The sequence below is a fragment of the Nestor notabilis genome, unplaced genomic scaffold (genome assembly GCF_000696875.1).
Source record: "Nestor notabilis isolate BGI_N333 unplaced genomic scaffold, ASM69687v1 scaffold5505, whole genome shotgun sequence".
NCBI lineage: Eukaryota > Metazoa > Chordata > Aves > Psittaciformes > Psittacidae > Nestor > Nestor notabilis.
In genome coordinates, this window is record NW_009929672.1 from 46,731 (window position 1) to 74,006 (window position 27,276).

General features: G+C 35.2%; 1 protein-coding gene across 1 annotated transcript in view; it reads left to right on the forward strand.

The window, feature by feature from the left end:
- Positions 1–27,276, forward strand: part of LOC104406169 (dachshund homolog 1) — a gene marked incomplete at its 5' end in the record, with an annotated part of 87,774 nt that overhangs the window by 45,263 nt on the left and 15,235 nt on the right. The window contains one exon of the mRNA XM_010015085.1: positions 25,367–25,518. Within this exon, the coding sequence (XP_010013387.1) occupies positions 25,367–25,518 (152 nt within the window). The remainder of the gene's footprint in view (positions 1–25,366; positions 25,519–27,276) is intronic.

Below are 27,276 nucleotides of genomic sequence, written 5' to 3' on the forward strand. Positions count from 1 at the left end.
ACAGAAAATGTGTATAGCCCCAAAGACGATGAGGACTTAGAAAGACAGCTATGCTTTTTTTCTGTCAGTGAATCTTCTCAAAGAACCATTTAACTGCTGAATTAATGTGGTATTTTCATGCCAATCTGCATTCTTTCCGCCCTCTCAAAACATCAAAATCCATGTGACTGGATGGTTCAAAGCACTGTTAATGGAGCAGAGGGTAATCAATGTTTTCAATTTTTTTATTTATTTTTTTATTTTTTTTTTTACTTCTAGGTGACCAGTCCAAACCTACTGCAAACTGATAGTGGCCAAAAGTTATTATCCTTTGGTTATTTTGAGAAATTAAGTTAGTGAGCTCAGGTCAGTAATGAGCAGATAGGTATCTACATCATAAATATCACAGTAACTTATGCTGGTAGAAACTCTTGACAGGGAAGTCTTACAGAGTTCGGGAAGAGACCAGACTGTCCTCTGGAAGAAAGCACCTGCATGACTAACACATCAGTAGGAAAAATCTGTGCCATTCTGTATATTAGTTTGAAAGACACTAAATTCGGAAGCGTCCATTCTGTTGTAATTCAGCAATAAGAGCAAAGAAAAACAGCAGTAGGAATGGGGCATTAAACAAGTTATGTTCATAAATTTCATTTTTTTCGTATATGCATAAAGGGAAATATTTACCCTCTTTTATTACTTAAAAGAAAAATGAATTCCTAATTGGCTTACGTTTACCCCTTAATTTGTAAGTGACTGTGAAATCTGAGGGTCTTACTGTATTCCTAAATGTTCTAATAGGATTAGATGTTGGTTTTGGGGTTTTGGTTTGTGGTTTTTGTTTTTCTTTTCTGAAAGCAGAAGCTGAAAACTAGTACTAGCAAATTTTGGTGTGCAGAGAAAAGAACAACTGCCTTCTCTGCTGGGTTAAGCAACACATCACCTATAGCTCTTCTACCCACACTTAAAATCTTTGAAGCAAATATAGTTTTGCTTTCTGAGTCTGTCTAAGGTTGTTATTGTCGAAAGCCTAATTGCTGCTTTCATGCAGACAGGTAAGTTCAGTATTAAAGCTACTGGCTTACCACTGCTTCCAGTGCTTTAATGCTTTACCCATGCTTTTTGTACCCCCTTCCTTCTCATACCTTATAGAACAAGTAAGTTCTCCCAAAATTCACAGGGAGGAAGGGTACAGCAGCTTTGCTTATGCTGCATCAAATCACCCCCAAAACCAAACAAAAATCCTGCGGCATATCTCTGTGTAAGTCTTGGGGGCATCCTGCGCTAAGTGAGCATCAATGTGAATTCATTCGAACTTTACGGTATAGATGTTTGCAATCAGAATAGATTAACCCTGATTATACAAATCAGCTACAGTGAAGGTCTGCTAAGCACAGAAATGACTGCTCTAATGATTATAAGGTGATGATAACTCCTGGGTGGTATTCAGGATTTCCACTGAAGGTAGTGGGAGCCAGGAGGGCTAAGCACATTCTTAGCATTTCGAACAGAAAAGAGAAATGCCTCTGCAGGGGTCAAAATATCCCCTTGAGTGTTAAGAAAGGATTTTCAATTTTTCAAATGTACATGTTTCTCAGAGACAAGAGAAATATCTTGAAATAAATAAACCAAATGTTGTTGTTTGGTTTTGTTTTTATTTATGAACTAAAACACGGGAAAATATGTTGTTCGTATTGCATTTAGGCTGAAACTATTGTTCCTTAGGGAAAAAATATACACCATGTATTTGTGCTAAATAATTATAATTATGCCCTTCACTGGGATAAAAGGTAAAAAACCCTGACAGCCAGCAAAAGAAAAAAAATCCAAATTCTTTTCTTGCATTAAATATGACACAGATTGTAAAAAGCAATATTTTTACCCATGAAATGTTTAGAAGTATTGACATTCTGTCCGGTCAATTGTCAGCTTGTCTTTAGAGATAGAGCTTCCAGGTTCTTAGCATTTAGTAAACTGACACTGATCTCTATTCTTCTTTAAACTTGTATGCAATTATTGGCTTAAAAAACCCTCCATGATAACACAAAAGGTTATTCTTGTTGTAGGTACTTTCAAGATTCTGTGCTATCCTTATAGCTGTTTTCCTGATCTTTTAAATTTGTATTACTAAGTATTCTTACTAGTTTTATTTTAAGCCTCAAAAAACCTTGAAAAGTGATTTGGGAATATTATGGGCTCTTGTTCCCAGGGGGGGATGCATAGAAGTTACAGCTTGTGCCTCAGCACTAGTGAGGAAGGGGAAGCAGCAGGACCTACAGGGAGTTAGAGCAAAAAGCTAGTGGAGTTAGAGGCTGAACTGGGAGGCAAGAGCTGTCTTCATGAGTTCTTCAGTTAATTCAGTGGGAATTCATGTATGTTAATTGCGCAGCACAAAATCAGCTTCACAAAACTGAGGGTTGAGCTTTGTGTGATTAAAACCAAAGTCTGTGTCAGAGCCTGCCTTCCTTACCTGAGCACAACTCTGGTTGAATTTAAATAAGTAGTAAACATGAAAGACTGAAAAAACCGATTTGGTCCTTTGTGTACCAAGTAGGTATATAAACAAAATTAGCTGCATGTTAATAAAGGTTAAAGCAAGAAAAAGTATAACATAGTGGAATAAATTGCAAAGTCTTCCTAAGAGAAGCAATGGCATCCCTTGATTTCTCTGCCATTATTCATATTGCTATGTTTACTTTGCAATGCTAGGAAGTCCCTTATGATTAAATAAAGTTTGTCATGTTTGACTTCTATTGGCATGCAAATTCTTCAAAGATAAAATATCTGTTAAATTTCTCTGTTTTCTTTCACTCCCAATTATATGATGAAGCATGATTTGTGGTATTTAATGTAATCAGAGTATCATTAATTTTCTGCTAAAATGTTTCTGCATATGGCCAAGTAATATAACTATCTACCATGCCATCAGTTGGTTAAAGAATCAAAATGAGGATGACAGTGTTTTTCTAAAGAAGATTTCTCTGAATCTTTCCACCCACAGGCTCTGTTGAAGGCAGTAAATAGTCCATTTTTGTTAATGAAGCTTCACTCATACAGCTGGGATTGTTTAATATTTTACGAGTGTTACTTTGTTTTGCTCTCAACGATCTCAGGCAGTTAAGGATTTATGAATCGTGTTTTTCTCAGCCCATCTGCGGTTTCCTATCTTCCCTGGCCTTGAGAATATGTTTAAATTTATTAAAGCGAAGCAAAGGCTCATTATTTCAAAGGAGAGCCAAAGTGACACAGTGAATTGGTTATTAATGGAAAGGCACTGCCATAGGGCGATTGAAATTTAATGATATCCTACAAGAAAAAAATGAGGGTGTCACTTTCCAAAAAGTCATGCTAAATGCCAGCCTTTTTAAGGTCCTGCCGCTAATTTTATGCCTGCGCACAGTAATGTTTTCAAAAGCGTTTAGGAAACACGGACCAGTGACTGTACTGATTATCCTTTTCACCTTCTCGCCTGTTCCAAATGGGTTTGTGCAGTGAGCGATTTAATCTCTAAATATAGGGAACGTTAAAAAAAATAACATTGCTGTTTTTCACAAGCTAAGGGCCTTTTGCAATCCTCCAGAGATGGACTTGCAAATATGCTATCTCCATATGCTCACAGTAAGCTCTAAAACTGGCTCATCACCAAAAAAAAAGAAAACAAAAAACTTCAATCACTTTATTTCTTCTGCTTTTCTGTCATTCAAGAGATGTTTTATGTACACAGAGTACATTTGTCAAAATTTAAGTCACACGTGATTAAAGCATACCTAGGAATTTCTGAAATTTCTCCCTTTTCTCCTAATTAGTCTGTATTTTCTTTCAGAAGACAGTCCTTGTTTCCTGAAATGCCTTCCACCTGTTTCTGGATTGTTCTTAGTTTATAGTATAATGTTCATATAGATTTTGTTACTATGTTTTTTCAGTTTCAAAGACAAGCTGTGCAACTCCCTGGCAAAACCCAGTGTATTCTTCCCAAGTGAATGTTGATAGTTGGTGTTTTTGTTTGTTTGTTTTGTTGGGTTTTGGTTTTGGTTCTGTTTTTTAATTTGAGCTGGGTATAATTCTCAGACCACAGAGAACAAATAATGTTCCAGATAGAAGAGGGAGATGAGGGGAGAGGGGAAATACCTGTATTAAGTACTTCAGGATCAGGTTGATAGAAACTTGTTGGTGATGCTGGTGCTCAATCGAGTATTATTGTTTAATGTTCCAGTGCTAGTGATAACTATATGGTTCTTTCTAGTTATGTGTTTCAACACATGATTTACTACAACTATAACCATGCTTAAGCACAATTGAGGAACACGGATTGTGGATAAATCATGGATAACACAAGGTCTGTGTAAATGTCTGGACAGAAAATAGCGTGTGATAACCATGTCAAAAAAGCAGTCTTTACATTAGACACCTCACAATGTTAGATGACTGCTCCTTTGTAAAAGCAGAAGAACTGATGAAGGATTCTCATGCCATGACAACAAAGCTGCTATGGTTACACAAGCTATTGTGTGACCTTCCTCAGTTCTCAGCCTCTGGGATGAAGAATCCCCTTTAGTACTTCCCTATAGCCATTCTCCTAAGATATCAGCTCCCCCAGAAAGCATACAGATACCCAGCAAAGCGAAAAGGGGTAGTAGCATAAAGGGATATTTGGTATCAATCATCCTCACTTAATACAGGAATGGTAGAAGTCTGTGGTGGAAAAGACATGCTAGGTCACCTAGTTCATCTCCCTGCTGGTGCAGGAAATGTTCCCGACAAATATTTTCTAGTGTCCTGTTCAGTCTAGTTTAAATACCTGATGCAACTCATTTATATTTATATTGTAATTTTCTTACAAACATAAATATAAAACCAAACTCCAGACATTGCCCTTGACAGGCACATTAGTAACAAATCATTTTCTGACCTTGCCTATGGTAAATTTCCAACCATCTGCTGACAGGCAAACAAAACTCTTTTATTTTTTTAAAACTCTCAGATTACTTTTAGTTCCCAGCCTGAAGAAATGAAATAAATAAATAAATAATTATAAAATGACAGCACCATGTTGTTTCCAAAGGGAGAAATGTTACCCTTTCTGTAGGCGTGCATCTGACAAGCATCCCCTGCACATGGTCCTGCCCCTCCTACACATAGGATAACCTGTGGTCTAAAACATACCATCTGCCATGTGCATGACATAGAGGTGGAGGCAGCCTCAGGGTAATAAAAACTGGTAGCCATCTCCCTACTTCTTACATATTAACAGCCCTAAAAAAAAAAACCAAACAAAAACACCCAAAAGAAAGCTTATTGCCAAATTTTGGACTCTCTCCTACAGAGCAGAATCCTGAGGTGAGAGATTCTGGTTTGTTCAATCTGCAGAAAAGTTGCACTGGGGAAGAGTTATTTGCAGAATGGGCCAGACTAGGTGAAGTGAGTCATGGCGAGTGCCATTTCTGAGGAGAAGATAGCAGACGTTGTTTCACACGCCTCAGTCTTGGGTAATGTTGCCTGTGCTACAGGAAAACAAGGCTGCTTCTCAGTGTATGGAAACCACGTGGTGAGAGGGCCTTACTCTGATTAACACCAGGAGGTGGAGGGGCTAGAAGGAAGGGTTGGCTTCTGTGAGGTGTCAAGTGTCGTCTTCTCTGGTTTAAATCACTGAAAAGCCAGCACCGTGTCTTCGTGGGGACTTTCTGTTGTTTGGGGTGAAGGGGGCAGAAGAGTCAGAAAATAAGTTTGGTAAGACCAGAAAATACTGTGTTAACTGAAGCCCTGATAGGATTTGCATACAAATTTAAAGAACATAGGGAAAAATAGTGCCTCAGGGGCCTGCAACTTCAGTTCCTCTGAGCTTCCTGTTTTAACTATAAACTTATCATCTTATAACCTTTCTAACAAAGACATAAACACTTCAGCTACATATATTTTGATTGTTTCATGACAGTTTACTGGAGGCTTAGCAATGACAGATTTCTTCATTGTCTTTTTGCCAAAATTTGTCCTTTAAGTCATTTTTGTTGACTGCCCCTTTTAGCAGCTCACCTCACAATGAGAGAGGAGACAATTAATGGGAGGGTGATTTATCACTGCCAAAAACTGTCAAGGACTTCTGTTGTAGCTGGAGAAAAAGCAATTTCACATTATGGCATTTCATTCCGAATACATTGTATTTACAGCTCACATTTTTATTTTCAGAGCCTATTATCAGGTGAAACAGTTGCATCTGAAATGTTGTTTGTGACATAGGTGACCTGTTAGGATTTGATAAGTATTTACGCCAGAGCACAAGGGGCTCACACATCTGCTGTTGGCAGAAGCAATGGAAAAAAATAACCTGGAAATGAGGCGTTTGATTTTTCTGGTTCCTACACTCGAGCATCTGTTGCTATAATTAAGTGGCATTCAGTAATTGCAGAGCAATGGTGAAATAAACATATGCATTCTTGCCAGCTTTTAGGATTTGGTGTCCTTACAGTAGGAGAGACAAGCAAAGTGACTTCAGCAAGAACAAAGGGTTCTGTAACAAAGTTTAGCAATTAACTTTCCTATTGCATAAAAAGGAATTTTATAAGGAAAAATGAATAGAGGGGAGAAAAAAAACAAATTGGCTGGTAGCTTTTGTCCATTTAAACTGATCACTACAAGAGGTAAAGCAGAATATTGAACTGGGAGCATGTTAATATTTTCTTTTGAATGTACATGACTCTCTTGGAGTAGCATTAAGAAATCAAAAATGGAGCATGCAATACGAACTGAAAAAAAAAAAAGAGCATGCAAGAAATGTATTATACAGAGAGAGTTTTAAATGCAGTGTACCACTTGGATTTGAAGCGGGAGTTGAGCAGAAGATCACTGCAAGGGCCCCTACTGCCTTCGTTTATGTACCAATTGCGGTGTAAACGAAAACAGAACCTGGTGGTCAGTATTAGTTAAGTACCCTGGTTAAAACAAGCTTTTTGAATGAATCATTTATAAGGCATTAGTTAAACAATCAAACGTTCCTTATTCTGTAGTGAGATGCAGTATTATATGTATAATTTTTAATTATTTTTTAGTAGTAGGATCAAGTGGGGGCATATAATTTTTTCCCAGAGAGAATTTATGTCAGAACACTGTCTCATCTGATGGTAAGTTTTGTGATTGTTGTGGGTTTTGTCTTTTAAGAACAGGCTGTCCAACAAGTTATTTCAACAATGGTCCTTGTACTAAAAATAAAAATAAAAATGGATAATTAAATAGCAGTAGCTATGTAACCCAACAGATATGTGGCAGATGTAGCATGTTATAAATTCTGGGAACCTAAGAATAGAAAAGAGTGTCTGGCTCTTGCTGTCTGTCGGGGCCAATAAAGAGTGAGTGTGAAAAAGAGCTATTAGTATTGTTTGAGGAGGCCATTCTCATATATGCTTTGGCACTTTCTCGTGCATGGTCTGGAGCAAGTTTGGCATTAACTGCGCGCCTGTCTTTTTGGCCGGTGGAGTGAGTGAGAGGAACCACTGTGCAGTGGGCAGAAAAAATTGTATTTAATATCTTGAATATATACATAGATAGATACATACACACATGTATATATTCTTATATATATGCACTGAGAGAAAGAGACTTGTGAAATGAATGAAGCAAAGAGAAAAAATCTTGTTTATTGGAGATGGGACAGGGTTGAAAAGTTAAAATAGCTGATAGTTTCTTCTTCAGTTTCCATTACTTACACTCATTTCTGCATGGCCATAGTAAGCCATAACAAGTCAGTTAGAGTTATAAAGAATTGGAATATCACAGGTTCAGGATCTATGTTTTAGTTAAATGTAAATGTTGGGTTTATTTTCTCACTTTACTGTTCAGATAGTGAAATTGAATCTGTTAATTTTACTTGTAAATACAAATATTTTGAGGGTAGATACAAATTTCTGAACTGATCAATTAGATTATTATTGTCTTTACCTGCATTTAATTAAATCTGATGTTAATATGCCACATTTTAAAATCATTGTAATACACATTTCTGTAGTGTAATACTGGGGAAAAAAAAATCTGGTCAGACTTGAGGGCATTATTGTGTAAGAGTCTGATTCTAGTAAATTTCATATGTGATTAGGATTAACCTGCTTTTTTGTTCTGCAAGTGAGCTACTGAATTTTGGTGCTGTTTGAGGAAACCTCGCATAGCAATCTTTCTGAACTAGATGAGAGTCAGGAGGCTTTGATTCTGTTCCAGACTTTGCCAATAACCTGTTGTGTAACTTCGGGCAAAGCATTTCACCTTTCTGTGCCTCTGTTTCCCTCTGTGCTTATTTACAGCTGAATTCCTTAGAGAAAGGGTTTCCCCTTGAGCATTTGCACAGGACTTTGATTTCCTTTTTAAGCCCTAGGCACTAAATATAAGTATTCTCACATTAAGTATTTTATTGAGCAATGTTGGAAGCTTTTTATTTTTGATGGAGGCGAGCCCATGGACAGTGGCTATGAGCCTACTCCTGCCATCCTTGCATTGGCTTCTGTTTCTAAGCCATTTGAGTAGGCAATGCAGCATTAGGACCTCTTATAATCAACATTCTTCTGCCAACATCCATTCTCAGCCTATTAAAAGAAAAAAGATAGTTGTGAGAACTCTGTCAATAGTGAAATATCTATTATGTTGTCCACTCAAAACTTAGTAGAGGCTATAGGGGTGATTTTAATTGAAATTTTTACAACCATTTTGATAACACTGTTTTGATCACCGTATTTAGGGCTGGATTCCAACAGTGGACATAAAACCTCTGACTAATCCACTGAGTCACCGAGTCCCTGTCATATATTGCTTAATGGTCCATGCTGCCAGGAATTATAATAGCTTTCTAGTAATAATTTTTTTTTTAAAGAAACTTTATGGGCACAAAGTCTTATATAAGTTTAAAACTAAGATTTTTAAACAGGCAGTAAAAGAAAGCCTATGCTGAACTTCAGAATTTCTTTTTATATTTACAATAAATGTACAGAGTCTTAAATCACATATACTATAAGTTAATGACTAATATTCTAACTTTGGTTGGTTAATGTTTGCAGGGCACTTACAGATGCTAGAATAATCTCTAATGTTTTTGCTCAATCTGCTCTGGAGATGGATGAAATAAATAGTTTAAACTAATTAATGTAACACCAGCTGTTACAAGTGCTTGGCAGACGTCTGCGAGTTTTGATGGGCAGAGAGCGGCTGTTGTACTTGACTTTATTTTAGTACAACGTTGATCACAGTGTAAGCTGGAATAAATGACGAGCCAAAGGAAGGAACAGAGGATGAATTCTGTGTAATACAAAATAAATATTGCCCTTTTTCTGAAAATATTTTTTGAGGTCGAGGGAGAGTTATACTGGACTGCTATTAAGACGTAAGTGCCATGACAGCATCTGTGCTAACCATACTCAGTATTAACAAGCTGCAAAAATATATAGGCAAGTACAAAAATTCACATTGCTTTTAGATTCCAAGAACTCTTAATATGAGCACTTTGGCTGCGTATTTTGTTTCTACCTAGTAATTGCTGTTAGAAAGAAGAGATGTTTAAGACAGGCTAGAGAAATAACAAGAATTAGTCCTAGAAAGTTAACGTGCTTTCAGAGAATAAGTTGGATTTCAGTTCTACTTATATGCATGTGATTGTATTGTATGTTTTTGATCTATTTTGCACTCTAAAGAATGAACATGACTGCAAAAACTTTCAAGGTTCAAAGTAGTTATATCAAACTGAACTTCATGCTTTGTGCTGTAGCCTTAATTTATCAGTTCCTGGTCAAAAAAACACCACAAAGCCAAAAAAATATTTCTCAAGAGAATTCACTGTTTCCATGTGATTTAAAAAGAAGCTAAAATATCCAAGTAACTTCACTTTTAAAGTTGGAAGGTACAATAATTGTGCTGTGACAGGGAAACGATGGCTGCTATCTCTGGATGTGGCAGCATTAAGATAACAGTGTCATTGTACAGATTGTTACCCTGTGAATATGTCTAATAAGTTATTATAGCTTGCTGAGCAGATGGCAAGTGTGCTTCTGAAAGAACTGATGGATGGGATATGATGTCATCGGTGAGATGACAAGGTTCACAAGGTACTTGACCTCCAAGAATAAGTCCTAACTGGTTAGAATTCTAAATGGTGAACTTTTGTGACACTGGCTAAATGGGAAATATGTGCAATTTGTATTTCTTTATGGTAGTGTTTACCCTCTTCACTGAACTCCACATAATGGGATTTGGTCCCTGAAGAGTTGGAGATATTGTTGGAAGGTTTCACCTTGTAACCTTCAGAGGATTTCAAATACAAATCTATATATCTAAACTTTAACAAAATCTCAACAAATTATATTTATGAAGTTGGCTTCATATCTTTTTTCGTTAATGTACATATTTATAAAGAATTTAACTGAGATGCTCAATTAATTTAGCATGTTCTCCCAAAAGAGGAAACTACTGACTCAGTGAGAAAGTACAAAGCATAAAATTGTAGTTCATACTTTTACAAGAATGTGTTTAAAATTGTGGGCTATGCTAACATGACAAGGATGTAAACCAATAATTTTAGTTAGTACTAAATTCTTCATTTCTAGTTTGTATTAAAAAATTAAATATTTGATTGATCAAGCAATCTATCTTTCTATTCTGTTCCAAATTAATAGTGGATCTCTGCTGTTGAAACATAGGCTTCTCAAATAGTCCTCTTAGTTCTTTGCACGATTCATGAAATGAGGAAGGTGCCCGTGAAAGCCTCAAGAGGTAGAATCTAGCTGCTAAAGTTTAGGCACTGTATCAGCTGTAGCTGACATGGACACCTGATTTCTGTTCGTTGTTGTATGGAGAATTTAGGTCCTTATTTAGAAAGTACAGCTTCCCTGGCAGACTGGATAACCTAGGCAGAGGCATTCAACCTTTTGTCTCTTTCAGGCACTCTGTGAACCCCAGCAATCACAAAGTGAGCTCTCCATGTGTATTTTTATGAACAATTATGCAGATAGACAAATCCTTCAATATTCAGAATTAAAAGTTTGTACCTGTGCATTGTAAATCAGAAACAGAACATGAAAAAGGCAGCATATAACGAATATATCTAAAAAAGAACAACTGAAACAGAGTATAAATGAATCCTAAAGATATGTACTGTGCTTTTCCTACAGTGAAAGAGGCAAAGAGATTGGGGTCATGTTTCTTAACCCCTGAAATTAATAAAGCTTTTGTTTTTCGACATTGCTTTAGCTATATTTGGCTATGATCAAAAGCAGGAAGGTAGGAGGAAGAGGTATGACCATAGTAGTTAGCTTTTTTAAATCTTTAATAAAATACTCGTGGTTTCTTAAAATGCTTATTGTTTTTTGGCTCCTTTGAAATGAGAAAATAAATTCCTTGGGGAAAGCTCTTCCATATTTTATTGATTGTTTGCAGAACATAAATGCTATATACAAAAGCAAACTATGAGAGCATGTACATGCATACTTGTTCTGAATACTTTATGCTGTTTATTTTCATCACTGATAGTTCTTTGAGATATTTGAAGATTCATGTGACAACATAGAAGTTATTTACATGAACTGAAACAAGAAGAAACCAGATGAAAGCACTATAAATTGTCTGAATAAAACCAATACATTACAATTTTTACATTTTGTAATATTCTGAGTTTCAAGTAAGTAAAAGTTGTTCGTAAAATTTCTACTACTGGGGAATATTATTTCATTTCTTAAATCAGATTGTAGGTGCAATAAAACTTTCGTAAACATGTTACAAATTGCTTCCATCTTTCCTGTACAAGTAAAATGCTGAGGGTTCCTAAATTACTTCAGAATTACAGCAAATCTTTGCTTTAGTTGTAAACACTGTAACAATGTGCCAGTTTTAGAGTAATTACTTTGAAAATGTGGATTACTGTTTAAAGTTGCAGTCTTTTTATTTTTTCTTTATTTTTTTTTTTTTTTTTAGTCTGTTTTAAATCCATGCCCTGTTTTACTTATGTTGTAGCATCTGGTTTTACTAGTTTAGGACATGTACAGACAGTAGAAAGAAGATACTATGGTTCTCAGATCATCTTCTTTTCCTGTAATTCCAATAGTAAGGGTAGCGGTATTGTGTCTTCAAGAAATAGTGACTTCCTTTGCATGTGATTTGGAAATAGTTATCTCTGCATAGTTTACTGTCGTCGTTGTTTCTCTGATTTATTGCCAGCTTGTTTAAATATAGCAAGAGAGCAGTAACCTGCTGAAACCTGCTATTAGTGGGGCAGCATAGAGATGAATCTTTAAACAAATATTTTCACTATCTGCAGTATGCACACTTTGGTAGTGGGTAGATTCAAGGGATTTGGTTCTATTCTTGTAAGGTAATATTAACTCATAGTGAAAAATTGTCTGTATTAATGTCTACAAGTTTGTTAGCATAACTAAATAATAATCTGTCAAAACATTTAAAACGATCAGAGTTTATCAAATAATTTGATAAATTATACATTTGAATTTTCAGTTTGTTAATAGAACAGAAAAAAAAAGAATCTACATCTCGTATCATACTGTCATGGGGTATTGAGTGTGTGGCTAAAGTATTTTCAGGAGCTAAGTCTTTTCTACCCTATCTGACCAGTTCATACATGTCTATATGTGTATGTGTATGTGCTAGAGACATGTAAAATATTAATACAAACTAAATGAATGTTCACCAAGCTCTCTTTGCCATATGGCCCCTGTGGAGGATAGAAGGCCCTGGCTAGCTTAAGCCTGCCATATGGACCTGGTGGAAAAAGGTAGGTCTTACACACAGAGCAAACCTACCATATGGACTGGGTGGAGCACACAAAAGTCTAAACATTTCTCATGCACCAGGGCCTTTTACAGAGAAGAATGTAAAAATATACATAATACATTGCACACAAAAGCCATTGAAAAATGGATTAATTGTTTAGGTTTAATATGATGCTTTCAGGCAATGTCCAAAACTATATAAATAATCAGAGCTTATTTTGAAATAATAGAGGATCATCAATCATTTACAACTGACTATTTTACTTTGCATTTAACATCTGCTGTATAATGGGACTGTACAATACCACTCTTAATGTTCTACAAACACACAACAGCCAAAAATACTGATAAGGTTAAAGCAAGTTTCTCTGAAATGTGTTCCTTTTGGGTTTTTTTCCCCTCCTGTTCTTAACCTGAAGCAAAATTTTAACACATTGCTTAGGAGTTGAGGCAAATCCTGGACTTAGAAATGCCTTCTATACTCTTAATCTTTTAGAGAATTGAGATTAATCATATGATCAAATTATTGACTCAACTTTATTTCCTTTACGAAACCAAAAAGGTCTGTGCCAGCTGAACCACTGCTGTTTTTATATCTAAGAAGTCTGTTTCTTTTGTATTCAACAACTGAAAATCATGTGGTGCTACATAATGGTGTCTTCTTCTATAGACCAAAGACACAGTAAAGTAGCATAGCAAAATGCTCATTATATTTCAAATCAGTGGACCTAATGTTGGACCTTCACACACATTCCCATGTAAACATAACTATATTGTCTTGAATTATTTATACTTTAAAAAAAAATAATCAAAAAAATAAAAAGTCCTATCAGGATCACTCCAATTATGATTATACCAAAATATAGGAAAGTGGAGCTTAAATTAAAGATGTATTTTTAAGACCTTATTTTCCACTTTCTTACGTGTTTTGATAATGCTTTAGATCTTGTTATATGTGTGAAAATGAATAAACAGAAAAGAAGTCAAGATCTGTTTTATTTTAGTCAAGATCTGTTTTATTTTGCAAGTAGGGAGATTATTTAGGTTGATTTATCCCTTCAGATTTCTGTCAGAATCTTTTCCTTTTCTCTAACTGTATTTTTTCTCCTCTGGTCTTTATTTAGACTTGCCATTTCAACAAGCAGATTAATTTCTTCATATCTTGGAAGGGGAAGAAACTACTGAAATCAAAAAAACAGTAACAATACATGTTACTAAGAAAAATGTTTGAGAAATAAGGAAAAGATTGCCGGAAGCAGTAGTACATTCTGAGTTACAGAAGAGGGCAAAGAGAAGACAAAGGAAAGTGATTCTGAAAATAATTTTCAAAACCTAATAAGAAATAGCAGTTTATAAAATAAAAAAAATTTTCAAAAAATAAAAAAAGACAAATTTGATTTTAGTTTTTTAAACTCATTGAATTGTACTAAATTTAGGAACAGACCAACCTCTATTAGCAGCCCTTTTTGATTACCTTTCAAAAACTAGTAAAAAAATTGCTGAGGTTGCTGTGAGTTGCTGGTCTCAGTCTTCTGGGTGCAGCAGTTCACAAAACCATGCAGGGTGGTCATTTCCTGATGCAGCTCTTGCTCTTTTACTAGCTGGGCTAAAAGCCAACCTGTTATCAGGATACTGAAAAAAAGTATTATCTTTAAATATATAATGAGCTCATCAGGTCAAGATGGTAAAGCTTCTGTGATTTGTTTCAGTTTGTGTAGGCAGTAACTGTTTTCACAGTAACATAACGGTAAAGATCTTTTGCTTCATGTTTTGTTTATGTACAGTTATACATTAATTATCATAAAGTAGTAGAGCATATGAAACACTCTTAGGATTTGTATTTTGCTTCTATTACATAGCATTAATAATTGCTTAAGGATTGAAATAAGTAATTTTTCCATTATGTTATTGGCATAAACATTGAAAGAGTTACAGAAATAGTAAAAAGATCTGTCCCTGTAGTGGAGTTACAGTGCATATTTCCTTGATATTTTAGTTAAAAGGCTGAATGCAATATTTAATTTGCATGAAGGTTTTAAACTGGATCTTGGGAAAGATTTTAATTTATTAGCAAGTATGTAGCATTTTTGCTGTTAAAGATACCTTAATTTTCTGTATTTAATTGAAACCAAACTGATCCAGGTTACATGATGACTCCAAACTATTTTGTACTTTCTTAAATCAGTGCTGAATGTGACCTCTAATGCATAAATGCATAAAGGATATTTTTTTGGTCTTCTCTAATATGTATTCTGATATATTAGCATAAATTACGTATTCCAAGACATGAAGACACATGCAGACCAAATCTCACTTTAAAGTGGATGCCTCAAATGGAGCAGAAAACGTTAGAGGTAAAACTTCTACATTATTCTATCAGCGAGCATCAAGCTAGTGAATGCCATAGAAATCTCACTAATGGACACATTCTGGCAGCTTGTTGCAGATGTTTGATGAATGAATTGCGACAGGAATCATATCAGATGTAAAAATGCTTGCCTTTTCATTCTGAATTTTGTTTCTGAGCACTCTAGGGTTTAGGAATTTTGGTTTGTTTATTATTATGGATTTGTCTGAAAATCAGATTTTGGGATATAATCTGTAGGCAATGGGTTGAGTAATGTGGCTGTAATATTGTAAAGGACTGTTTCTGGTGCTATAAACTATGGAACTCGTATTGAACTCCCATAGGCAGACAGCCAGATTTCTATTAGGTTATCATAATGATATAAGCCAAAATGTGTACATCAATTATTGTCTACAACATTTGCATCTGAGGACTGGAACTATTCCATAGACAGGCACAATAAAGATGCTTAGTATTTATGTTAAAAGAAAATTATTGTGAAATAATTTTAAAAATTCGGTTAATTACAATTGATAGCCTCCTATGCAAATGTGGAGGTTTTAGCCCCAAAACTAACAAAGCCTCTGTGTTACACTGCTTCATGACATTAAAACAGCTCACTCATTTTGCACCCTTCCTGGTGAGAATCTGTTAAAATGAGGTGCTTCACGTCCTTTTGTTTTCAGTAACAATTACAGTTTAAGCTGTGAGAAGATCTTGGGGTTACAAGTATTAGAATCTTGGAATTACAGTATTAGCTATGAGAAGATCTTGGAGTTAGTAGATGACATATTTCTGTTAAAAATGTGTATTGCCATTTGGGTACTTTAAGCAAAGACTGGATGTTGTTGATCTATTGATGATAAAACACTTGTTACCTTAACTCCTTGGAAGTATGTCTTCAAGGCTTGACCAACACAGTCCCCTAGGTACTTTCTTTTCAAAGCAGGGTTTCTTCCTCTATGTTCCCAATGCATTTGTAGTTTTTCCTTGCATATTCTAGAATTCCTGAACTTATTACCGAGTAGCCCCATACAGCTGTGTTGGATGAGTCCATGTTACTATTTCTTGATTCTTTTATTTTATTGACGTCTTTGGCTCTAATTGTGAGGCACTAATACATCAAGGGTAGGAATTGTGGCATGGGGAAAGCTTGGAAACAGGTTTTCATAGTATGTTTCTGTCTTTCTAATGCATTTTTAGACTGGTCATCTTATTCAGTGGTCTAACATATTGTGAGTCTGAATATTAGAGGTACTTGATAGCATCCTTTTTATTAAAGAAGTTAGTAAAATCATGGGCATTAATAGGATCTTAAAGGAAAGTAAAGCGAATATAAGTATACATGTTTTAAAAATATTTGGATTCTGCAAAACCCACTGTCACCGAACATCTGATATGTTTGTCTAAAATACATTTTGTCATGTTATTTTAGGAAGAAATGTGACAGTATTCTGTACGAATATTTAGTTAAACAAAACACATAAATTAATAGATCCAATTTACAAATCCTGACTAAATATTTTTCTACTGAGACAGGTGACCAGTATAAACTACCATAAATGCAAAGTCTTTAAACCTCTTCTGTCTCATCTGTTGAATTTCTCTGACATATTTATTTGTGAAACACCTTACTGTTGACTTCTGTGCTGCCACTTTACACCAGATGCCAAGCATGCCTGGTGAACCTCATCTTGCCAGCACTCTGGGGACAAGGGTGTGGGACAGGTTATGTGTTGCTGAATGAATGACAGCTGACGAGTGTTGCACAGACACATCATCATCTATTTATTTTCTGTTTGGGCATCTGATTCATGCTATCAGCAGATTACCAAGAACATAGCCCATGTGAAAAGGCAGCAGGAGCATTGATGCTCAGTCCCCCATAACTGCAACATTGCTAGATATGGACTTGTTGAAAACATTGACTTTTTTTTTTTTTTTTCTGAAGAGAATGAATATTAGAATTATTAACTGAACACAGACCAAGAAAAACAGCGTGAATACAATGCTGTCCCAGGTATTACCATAAGACCTTCGTCTTCAGAGAATTACAAGTTACCAGCTGTGCTCTTATCAGGAATTCCCTTCTTACCACTGTTATGCTTACAGAAAAGGAGTGGTGTTAGTTCAGCTGACAATGACAAAAATGCTAATAGTATTGATATTCCTTTTTTTAAAAATCACCTTAAATCCCAAAATAATGGATTTTTTTCAACTTTCATGAAACATGTCCAGAGGATTATTAATCCAAATCACGTGGCACTTGAAATGATGTAATAAAATCTAGCAAAAGGCAATTGTTACATTCTGCAATGCTTTTTTTCTGAATTTTGCAGTAGCCATATGGAGACAGTTAAAGTACAAGGAGGAACAGGCAGCACAAAAATAAGTATGCATACTGTGGATGTATTACCTTGCTTTTATCAGCTGAGATGTGCATATTTATGTCCATAATTTTGAAAATGTGAGGTTTAGTGTACAATACATTAATTATGCAGTCTTTAAATCCAATCCCTAATTTGAAGGTTGATGTAAATCAGGAATTTTGCTCAAATTCAAAATACTTGGCTTCATCTTTGCTTCTTCATACATTTAGGAAAGCTAGATGTACAGGCAGGCTGTATAGGTGAGGGAACCAGCTTCTGTAGCCAACACAGAAAAGGAGATTAAATAGCTAGTATCATGAATGGTGAGTTTTGATTTCCTAAACAGATATATATTCCTGTACTACATAGATGATTATGGACACCCCTCAGCATGACTTCAAAAAAAGCTCAGAATAACTCTTCTGCGCCTATAGAGAAACACATACACACTTCACATCATACACCTGTGCTTATAATCAATTCTCTTTGCTACGAAGCCAAGAAACATTCTTTTTAGTACTCTGTATTGCCTGGCAGAGTACTAATTGGGATGTTTGACACGAACCACTAAAATACATTTATACTTTTTCAGCATCCAAAGCACAGATGGTCTTAATCTACATCCAACCCCTAGCACGTAAGGATCTTTGAAAAAGAAATAATGGACATAGTTCTCATAATTAAGTACTGCAGGTTATAATATTATAAAGTATCCTGTATGTATACCAATATACTGTTAAAAATGTAATAGAATATTTAGTGTACCTTTCTAACCATCATTTTATCTTTAAGAATTTATATTTCTTTAGAGTTAGTATAAGTTACTGTCAGGTATTCAAGCTAATAATTTATAATTAGCAGATATATAGCAGATCATCTCTGACTATCCCATTTCTTCCCTTTTATGCACTTCAAGAAACTGAATGAAAAATTCATTGAGTGAACAGGGTAATTTTATTATGGGGACAGAGAAACCATGTAATTTTGGTTTGCGCCTTATGTGGTGTTATGATGCCAAAGTAGATAAAGCGGAAATATCTCCGACATTTTAACATTCTATTGTATGCTAAAATATATTTGTTTAAAAATATGAACTACAATTTATTGTGAAATATTGTGAAATCCTTAGAAAAAATAAATCAGCAAATACTGCTTGACCCAGCCCTAATCAGTAATAGGCTGCAAAATAAGATAAAGGTTATTAAAATAATCCTTTTATTGAAAGAGAAAATTAGATTAGTTGTGCTGATTGACTGAGGCCCTCCTAGGGACATTTAAAGTGAAGAATAAACTCAACTTGATCTAGTCCAAAAAGCCTGAAGAAATCATCACAGCTGGAACATCACCTCTAATAACATTTTTGCTTTTTGGATACATTTTGCAACTCTTTCCGTGCAGTTACAGTGATGTGATTCCAGTAATTCCTTAACAAAACTAAAATACATGATCTTTAAAGAACATATTTTTATATTTTTGCTATTAATAACTAGAAATTTAATTTACATTGGCAAACAGTTCTTGAAGTACTGCAGAATTACTTGTACAAAATATGCTGGTTTAAAAAATATTTTGGCTGTTCTGTTTATTCCTTGCTGAGTCAGTATAAATATCTTGCTCCTGGGCGTTCTTTCTCCCCTCCTTCACCACATAAGCCCAATGCTATTATCCCTTTCCAAAGTGTTCAGCAACCTTGCATGTCCTTCTTTCCTATTTTCTCAGCAAAGTGTTCCCTCACTTCTTGATTCATCCCTTTTTTCTTGTCAAGTCATCCCTGTTCACAAACCCCCACATCCCAATGCCAGGCAGCAATAGGTTCCTTTTTTGCCCTCTGTGTTCATAGATAAATTGGCTTACAGGGTGTCACCACAGAAGGAATATCAATGAACTGGGGAGAAAGAGAGGTCCTTACGTTTGTGTTCAACACGTGCTTGTCCATCTGACTCTTATTTGCCATTATGGAGACAACTTCAACTGCAGTATGCTCAGTCACCCTGTGCAGCAGTGACGAATGATCTGCAGGGGCCACATTTTCTTTAAAAGGATTAAAGAAATACTGGAAATGTATCAATTAGAAATCTCTTACCAAAAAAGACAAGCATCAAGTTACAATATTTTATTTTCAGTGGTTAAAATCAGACAGAATTGTCAGTAAACATGAGTCTTACTGTTGATGGGCAAGTCCTGCATCTAAACCTACCTCCAAAGTGGACATACGTAACTATGTTCTTATGTACCTTTGCTCTTGTGTAGTCCTTTACATCAAGTGAAACTGCATATTTTGAAGCAATGCCACTTATGAAAATGGTCAGTCCGTAATGGTGGAAGTGTTATACAGAGGGATGAGTTCTGTAAAACCTATTTTGCACAAATATATGTATAAAGCCAGATATAAAGCCATTATGTGCAATATACACATCCAAGAAATGTACTCTTAGTAGCCATGGTCCTTTCCATGTAAGATTTCAATCTTTTAGTTATATGTCATTATTGGTGAGTTACTATTCCCAAAGTCTTTAGGTAAACATACTAAGTCAAGAAGTAGAAAAGCTCAGTGGACAGCGTTTGCAATAGTACTGTTAATGTGAGAGCACCAGCCTCTTTTAAATGCTACGGAAACAACAATCAGCAAGCCAGTCTAGGTAATCAGAAAGCCAGTCTAGTTTTATAATTTTTATTTTATATATTTTATATTTTCCCTGATTTCCAGCAGCAAATATTTTCATTTCAGAATAATTTGAGTGTCCTGGAGAACTGGCATAAAAAGAAGAAACTGAAAAGAAATAACCTAAAAAGAAGAAACTAAAGAAGAAACAAAAGAAGAAAGTAAAATGTAGATTGAAAAAAACAATATTTTTATACGAGTTAGTTTCAGTATGTTGTTTTTACAGTTTGTAAAATCCTTCACAGTCATCTCACATTGCCCGTAGTTACATGCAGGGTGAATCTTGAACGACCAAATCTCTAAAGGAGGCTAATGATGTGGGAATTGAGCAAGACGATATTTTTTTTTTTGTTACCTGCCTCAGGTTGGTAAATGTTTCAGTTCAGGATATGGGACCCTCTGTTCTTTTGTGCTAATATAAATCAACAATTATAGATTAATTAAAATAGAGGAGCTTCTCACACCTGAAGCTTCTAACTCTAAGGAAGGTGAAATATAAAAAATTTTATACTAAAGAGTGTTTGACAACATAAACCAAAATTGTATTAAGCCAAATAGAATAGATTGTTTCTACAAAAATGTATGCACCAGATTTACGATAGCAAAAAGTGAAAACAGGATACTCTTTTGTCATTCAAATGCTAAGAATGAGCATGTTTTAGGAACAAATACATGTAAAATATTTTACAGAGAACAACAAAGCATCAAGATGTATTACAATAAAACATTAAATGATTACAGAAAGGCAGTAATCTGTATAGTTCTGTTCTGTTTTGTTTTGCTTTGCTTTGTTGAACTGGCTATTCTCACTTGCTTTCAAATTCTGGCAGTATCAATATTCTCCAGTTTGATTGGTGACCAGTCTGAACTTATCCTACTTGCTTTTAAGAACAAAGACAAGAGAATGGCTACCTCTATTCATCTATTATTGTTTAAATAGCTGTCACAGCTTCCACGATGTCTGTTTCCATGTTATCCGGTGAAAGAATAAAATAGAATGGCAACAAACCAAATACAGTGAAAAATGTTTGTTGTATTTGGCCCAAATCAGCTGCTGTTTGCAAATAAAATCTGGTTTGAACAAAACAGGTGAATTTTGGAAATTGAGGAACAATGGATGGAGTGGATGTAGCATTTGCAAATATTTTAAAGATATATTGCATTCGGACTTGCTTATTATGGTGATTTAGTTCACATGTCAAGGCACATACTCATCTGTGCTCAGATACTGCAGAAGCTTAGGCAACAGCTTGTCCTATCCTTGTTTACTTGTTAATTTCTAAGACCTTGGTTCCCAGCACAAGCCATGGCAGGCCTGGACACCTCTTTGTTCTGTCTTGTTCTTTCTTTCCCTCCCACCCCTTTATTTACACTGTTGTGCTCCCAACTCTGACAATGGAGTTGTAGCTTGACACTCTTTTCCCTCTTGCCCCGACTTGTCTTAGGATGCTTCTTTTGATGTGTTTAGACTGAAAATGCCAAATCTCTGTCTCCCAGCAAGGGATCATCAGTTTTGCAGCATTGCTTTGCTAGTACATTAAAAGGAACATTAGTAGTTCCTTTGCAACAGTTTAAAAGATGTGAGGCTAATGATTATTTGGAAACAAATACACATCATCGTATTGAGAAAAGAGGAATTCTGCAGGAATGGAAGATTTTTAAATGCTTTAATGGCAAGAGGTCATATTATTTTGCTACTAAGATATGCAGATATGTTTTAATTGGCTGTGTTTACAATGTGGTTTTTCTTAAAAATGCATTTATTTTCAAGATTCTCTCAATCATTGCTTATCTCACATCCACAAATATCCATGCTTCCTGTGTATAATACATACATTTGCTGTTTCAAACATACTCACACTCAAAGTTTATTTCACATGGGACATCAAGAAAACAAAGTCACATTAGTCTGGCTTCTTTTTTCTGAGTTGACATTTCATTAAAATAAGTTCATAGTAAGTTCAGCTCTCTAGTCTTACCCTTCAGTGTAAATTTGTTTCTGTTATTTATTATAACATAAGAGTTTGGATGTTATTTTGAGTTCATACCATTCAAACCTTTCTTGAGTTACTTTGCCTATTTTAAAATCATGCCACATGTTAAGAAAATCTTTGCAAACTTCACAAAATGTTTTGAGTATGCAGAAAGTACAGCAAACTTAGGCATTATTTATTTTTAAAGTAGTAATACAGTAAAAGATTTAATGTCTTGCTTTAATTCTGTGACAAGGCCTGTATTAGGAGCTTTCTGTATCTCAGTAATTGCATGGAAGAGCATAGTTTTAAGTGACTTAAGGCTTATGGAATTATTAAGTGGGTCAGTTTTATGTAGTAGGTATTAAAATACTTCAACAGTTTGAGACCTGAAATATTGGTAAGATTCTAAGTTGTCTTAGAAAGTATGAGAGGTCATTGGTTCATTCCTCTGACAAACCTAGAGGCAAACGACATATTTTTTCTTACTTTACTTTCTCATTTGTATGAATCAACTCTACCATGCATCCTACTGATTGGACTCTTTCATGCTATACTGTGCAAGTCCAATACCTTCACTGGAACCATTGATATAAATAAATGGCCAAAAAATTCAGTGATGTAATGCAGAAGAGGTTTTGTAGGTTTGTTGTTTTTTTTTTTAATGTTGGGTAAGAATCATTTGGGAATTCAATATTTGCAGCAGAGCTAAAAAAAAAGTTTCAGCTATGCAATAATACTGTGTATTGCCTAACCAGTTTTGTTGAAGTTTTGAGTTAGTTCTTTTGATTAGTGAAAGCATAACAATTCTGACAGCAGTTTGGAAAAAAACATTTGGTAATAATATTTCACACTAGAGTAGGATTTGTGAAGATGAACTAACAGGATGATCTGAGAATAGTAAGTTAGTTTGCAAAACCCAGGAATACCTAATTTATTTTTCCTAATGAAGTGGTGAATAATTCTACAATAGTTTAAAAGTTGGGAAGAAAAGAAAGAAAAAACTGAGGGCCAAACTTTAGTATGCTACTGCAAAATTACTACAGAGATGTCCATGTTGCTGTGGGGTAGGATGAGGATTATGATACATCATGAGAGGATACATCCATAGACTACATTTTTTAAAGACTGCTTTGAATCTCCTTAGGGTAGATAGGTAATGGTTCAGTAATCTACAGCCATTTTTTTTTCAGCACTTTGTGACATGACTGGAAAACTTAAGTACAGCTGATAAAAATTTTTATGACACTGAAGGGGCTGAAGCTTTCCTTGGTCGACATCAGTTCCTTTCACAAAGATTACTTTGGTAAGCTTTTGAATGGCGACTTTATGAGAAAGGAGTAATTGTGGCACAAAGTGTGACAAATAGGAGACATGAAACAGGCTCTTACTCCTTGTATAGGCTACGCTCTAGCCCGAGAGACAGTGAAGTAGGAAGAGCACCTTCCATGGTAGGTCTGATCTCATCAAAAGTAGAACTTTCTGTCTGAGCTAGTCAGTTTAGGCTAGTGAAGTACGAAGAGCACCTTCCATGGTAGGTCTAATCTCACCAAAAGTAGAACTTTCCGTCAGAGCTAGTCAGCTTAGGCTTTTCTTACAGTCAACAGACACTTCTAGAGGAAAGTATGTATCCTCCTGTAGTAGAAGCCTGTGATAGTTCAGATGGATTAGTACCTCTAACTGGTGTCTGCTTCACCCCACTGGCCGCAGAAAGAACTAAGTGGGGCAAGCCCAGAAGCAGATGTCCAAATGCCTGTTTGGTATTTCTGTGGAGGGACATACTGGGTGAGACTTTTACCTTAGCACTGTAAATACTGACCAGCACAACAGAGCTGGTGAGGAGATGGGGCAGGAAATGTGCACCTGAAGATTTTTGATGGAGATTTCTTCCTTCTGTAGTAACAGTGGATGGGAATTGTTGGAATGAACTGGGACTTTGAATTCTGGTTTTCTGGTGCTGGGGTCATCAAAGCCTATACTTTAACCCTTCATTTCTGTGGATTTCAGTTTGCCTGGTCCTAGGCTATGTCCACTTCAGGAAGTACTTCAAACCAGTCGAAGAGAGAGCTCTTTTTAGGTAACTAGGATCAGAATTTCCATATAATAAAAACAATTCCTAATGTACATGATAGGATAAATTGGCGAAATACAACTATTATTGAAACTATCATTAAAATGCAGAAAGAAAATGGAATTAAAATACCCCCAAATATATATCTTATAATGATCAAAGCCAAAATGGAAAAGACCTGACAGACTCTTCTGTAGTCAAATAGCTGTTCAGAGATCTGCATAATAGTAGGCGTATATTCTGATGCCCTTGTCTTGTATTGAGATACATCCATATCTGTCAGTTAATGATTAAGCCCTTGGTAAGAAGAGTATGTATAGATATATGTATTTATCTATATGTATAGATACTTAGTTTTCCTTTTGGAGAATTCAGATTAACATCTGGTGCAAAGAAATTGACCTAAATTTCAGTATCATTTATTTATTTATTTATTTTCATTTACTTTATAATCCATTCCCAGATTATCTTTGATACTTGATTCTTAGAAGTCTTCCAGCTGTGAGAGTTTTTTCCCATTGTGATGTCAGTACTGATCAGATCTGATTGTTAGAAAGATCCCACTAAGGAGTTTAGCACTAATTGTTAGAAGATGTCCGTGCTTAAAAAAATTAGGCCAGTGATTGTAACCATGCTGTTAATTTCATGTATTGTTTAGAGCACATTTCAATTGTGAGAATCAGGTGTACTTTCTTGATTAAAAATGCATTGAGGAGCTACAGCTTTTCTCAGTGTTGCTGAATCTTCTGGGCTCTAAGTGAAACCATTAAGAGTGGGAAGGGTTAATTGTACGGGAAGCCTCATATTCAAATATTTCTTGTATACAAAATATATGTCACGCTAGAAAATCTTCTATTGTCAATCCAAATAGAACACAAACTAAAATGAGATAATTGGGAAGGTGCCCATAAAGTCAGCCTGAATATATTATCACAAGTATATGTGAGATAATATTTGTTTTAAAAAGATTCTATGGCACTGTAAACTCAGTCTCATTAGAGACTGCATTTAAAAGGCTTATAAAGTTACTCATTAATGTTATCTTGTTGTATCTCCACAGCTTTTTCATTAAAGAAAATTCAGCAGAAAGCATTTTCTCCTGATAGCAGGAACCAATTTGCAATAAATGTTCTGGAAACCACTAGGGAAGCCATTACTGAGGTCTAATAAAAACAGACAAGCGTAACTTGTTCTATATTTTTGTTTCAATCACATACAGATGAGACCCCGCTCTCCACACCAACCGCAAGAGACAGCCTTGACAAACTTTCTCTAACTGGGCATGGGCAACCACTACCTCCGGGTTTTCCATCTCCTTTTCTATTCCCTGATGGATTGTCCTCCATAGAGACCCTTCTGACTAACATCCAGGTAGGCCTTTCTGTAGATCAGCTTAAAGGGATGGAGAGGTGCCAGTTGCAGATTTGTCTAAATTAAAATAACCATTCTAGCTTCATCAGTTTCATAAGATTATTTGGATCAACTAATTTACTGAAACTTCCTAGTAATTTAGGTTTTAAAGGAACCACAGCAAAGAAATGAATTTAGAAGCTGTCAGATATAGTACATAAAAATGCAGATTATGTATTAAACCACAGCAGAGAATTCAATTAAAATTACATTGGTGTGTTTAACAACATTTGTCTTAAATGCTCTTTTTGTTACATGCTATTGAAATGTGTCTTACTGTTTAAATTTATCTCATTTACTAAGCAGAGAAACATTTCTTTAATAAATAGTTATTTTAAATTGCTGGAGTGCCAAGGTAGATTGATATTTAAAGCTATTTGAAGTATGTCTCCCATAAAAGCATTACAAAAAGCACTTCTTTTATAAATAAGCTCATTTCACTTAAAGTACTGCCTTCAAAGGGTATTACCAAATTTTATGCAGATTTCATGTTCAGTAGTCACGATCTCTACTGTGTGTACAGTACAACCTGATTCAAATACTATTTAAGGTATACACTGGCATCTTGGAGCCAAGATGTTAGTGTTTCATATTAGAATGAAGAATGGTTTTGTCTACAGATTCAGTGATCGTGTGTTCCCCACATGCAACTTTTGCAGAAGTGTGGTTGTACATTACATGCAGAAGCCAAATGATAGTGCAGGAAATAATATAGCCATATTGTATTCATTCCAGATATGCCTCATCTCTGCAGCTACTAAATTCTAACGTGTTTGTCACAATATTTTTCCCTGCTTATTCCTGCAAATACATAAAATCAATTGTATTTTGTTCAGCAAAGGCTATGAAAGAGTAAGGCCAAATCCTATTCATTTTACTTTCTTAAACAATCTCATTAAAGTTTATGGCACTTCAGAATTGTTTTATGAAAAGTATATGATCCATTCATTGATGATGTTTTGATGTTTTGAAATCTAATAATGAAAAAATACTGCTATTTAAGAATTAAGTATTGCTATATAAGCCTGGTCTGAAAGAGTATATTTATGATCGCTTTTTGTGGTTCTGAGACTTAGGATCTTAAATACTGAAATCATAAGCCAAGGTAATTCTGCAAGAGTTAGCATTCTTCTAAAAGATCTGCAATCTATAAAGAATGTATTTTCTTCTGAAGGAAGAAATACAGTTAGCATATTATGTAATGTTTTAGCTGTGCATGTATGTACAGGAAAGTTCTTAGTAATTTTTTTGACAAATGTGTGTACTCAATGTCTCTAGACAGGAATCTAATGAGCAAAGCATTCAGCATCAACAGGTTAGCTAATCTTGTGATTGAATATGAAAGTAAGTGCTGCACTACTTCAGGATAAATGACCAGCATTAATTTGCCAAGAATGTATTCAGTTTTGTTTTACAGAAAACATAAAGTGAAATTCACTCATTGCTTCCCCCCCAAAAAAATAAAAATAAAAAACCCAACCAACCAACAAAACAACAAAAAGCCAACAACCTAATCTTATCTGGAGTGAAGAGCTAAAATAAAAGGCAATACGGTAAAGAAACCTGAGGATTCTTTATGCCTCATTGTGCTTTTGTACTTGCTGCTCCTTACTTTGGGGTTCCACATCATGACAAAAGGTGGGGCATAAGTCCTTTTGGATTTTTTCACTATATATCCACATTTCACTATATGGTTTCCACAGCCTTTTGTATACCATT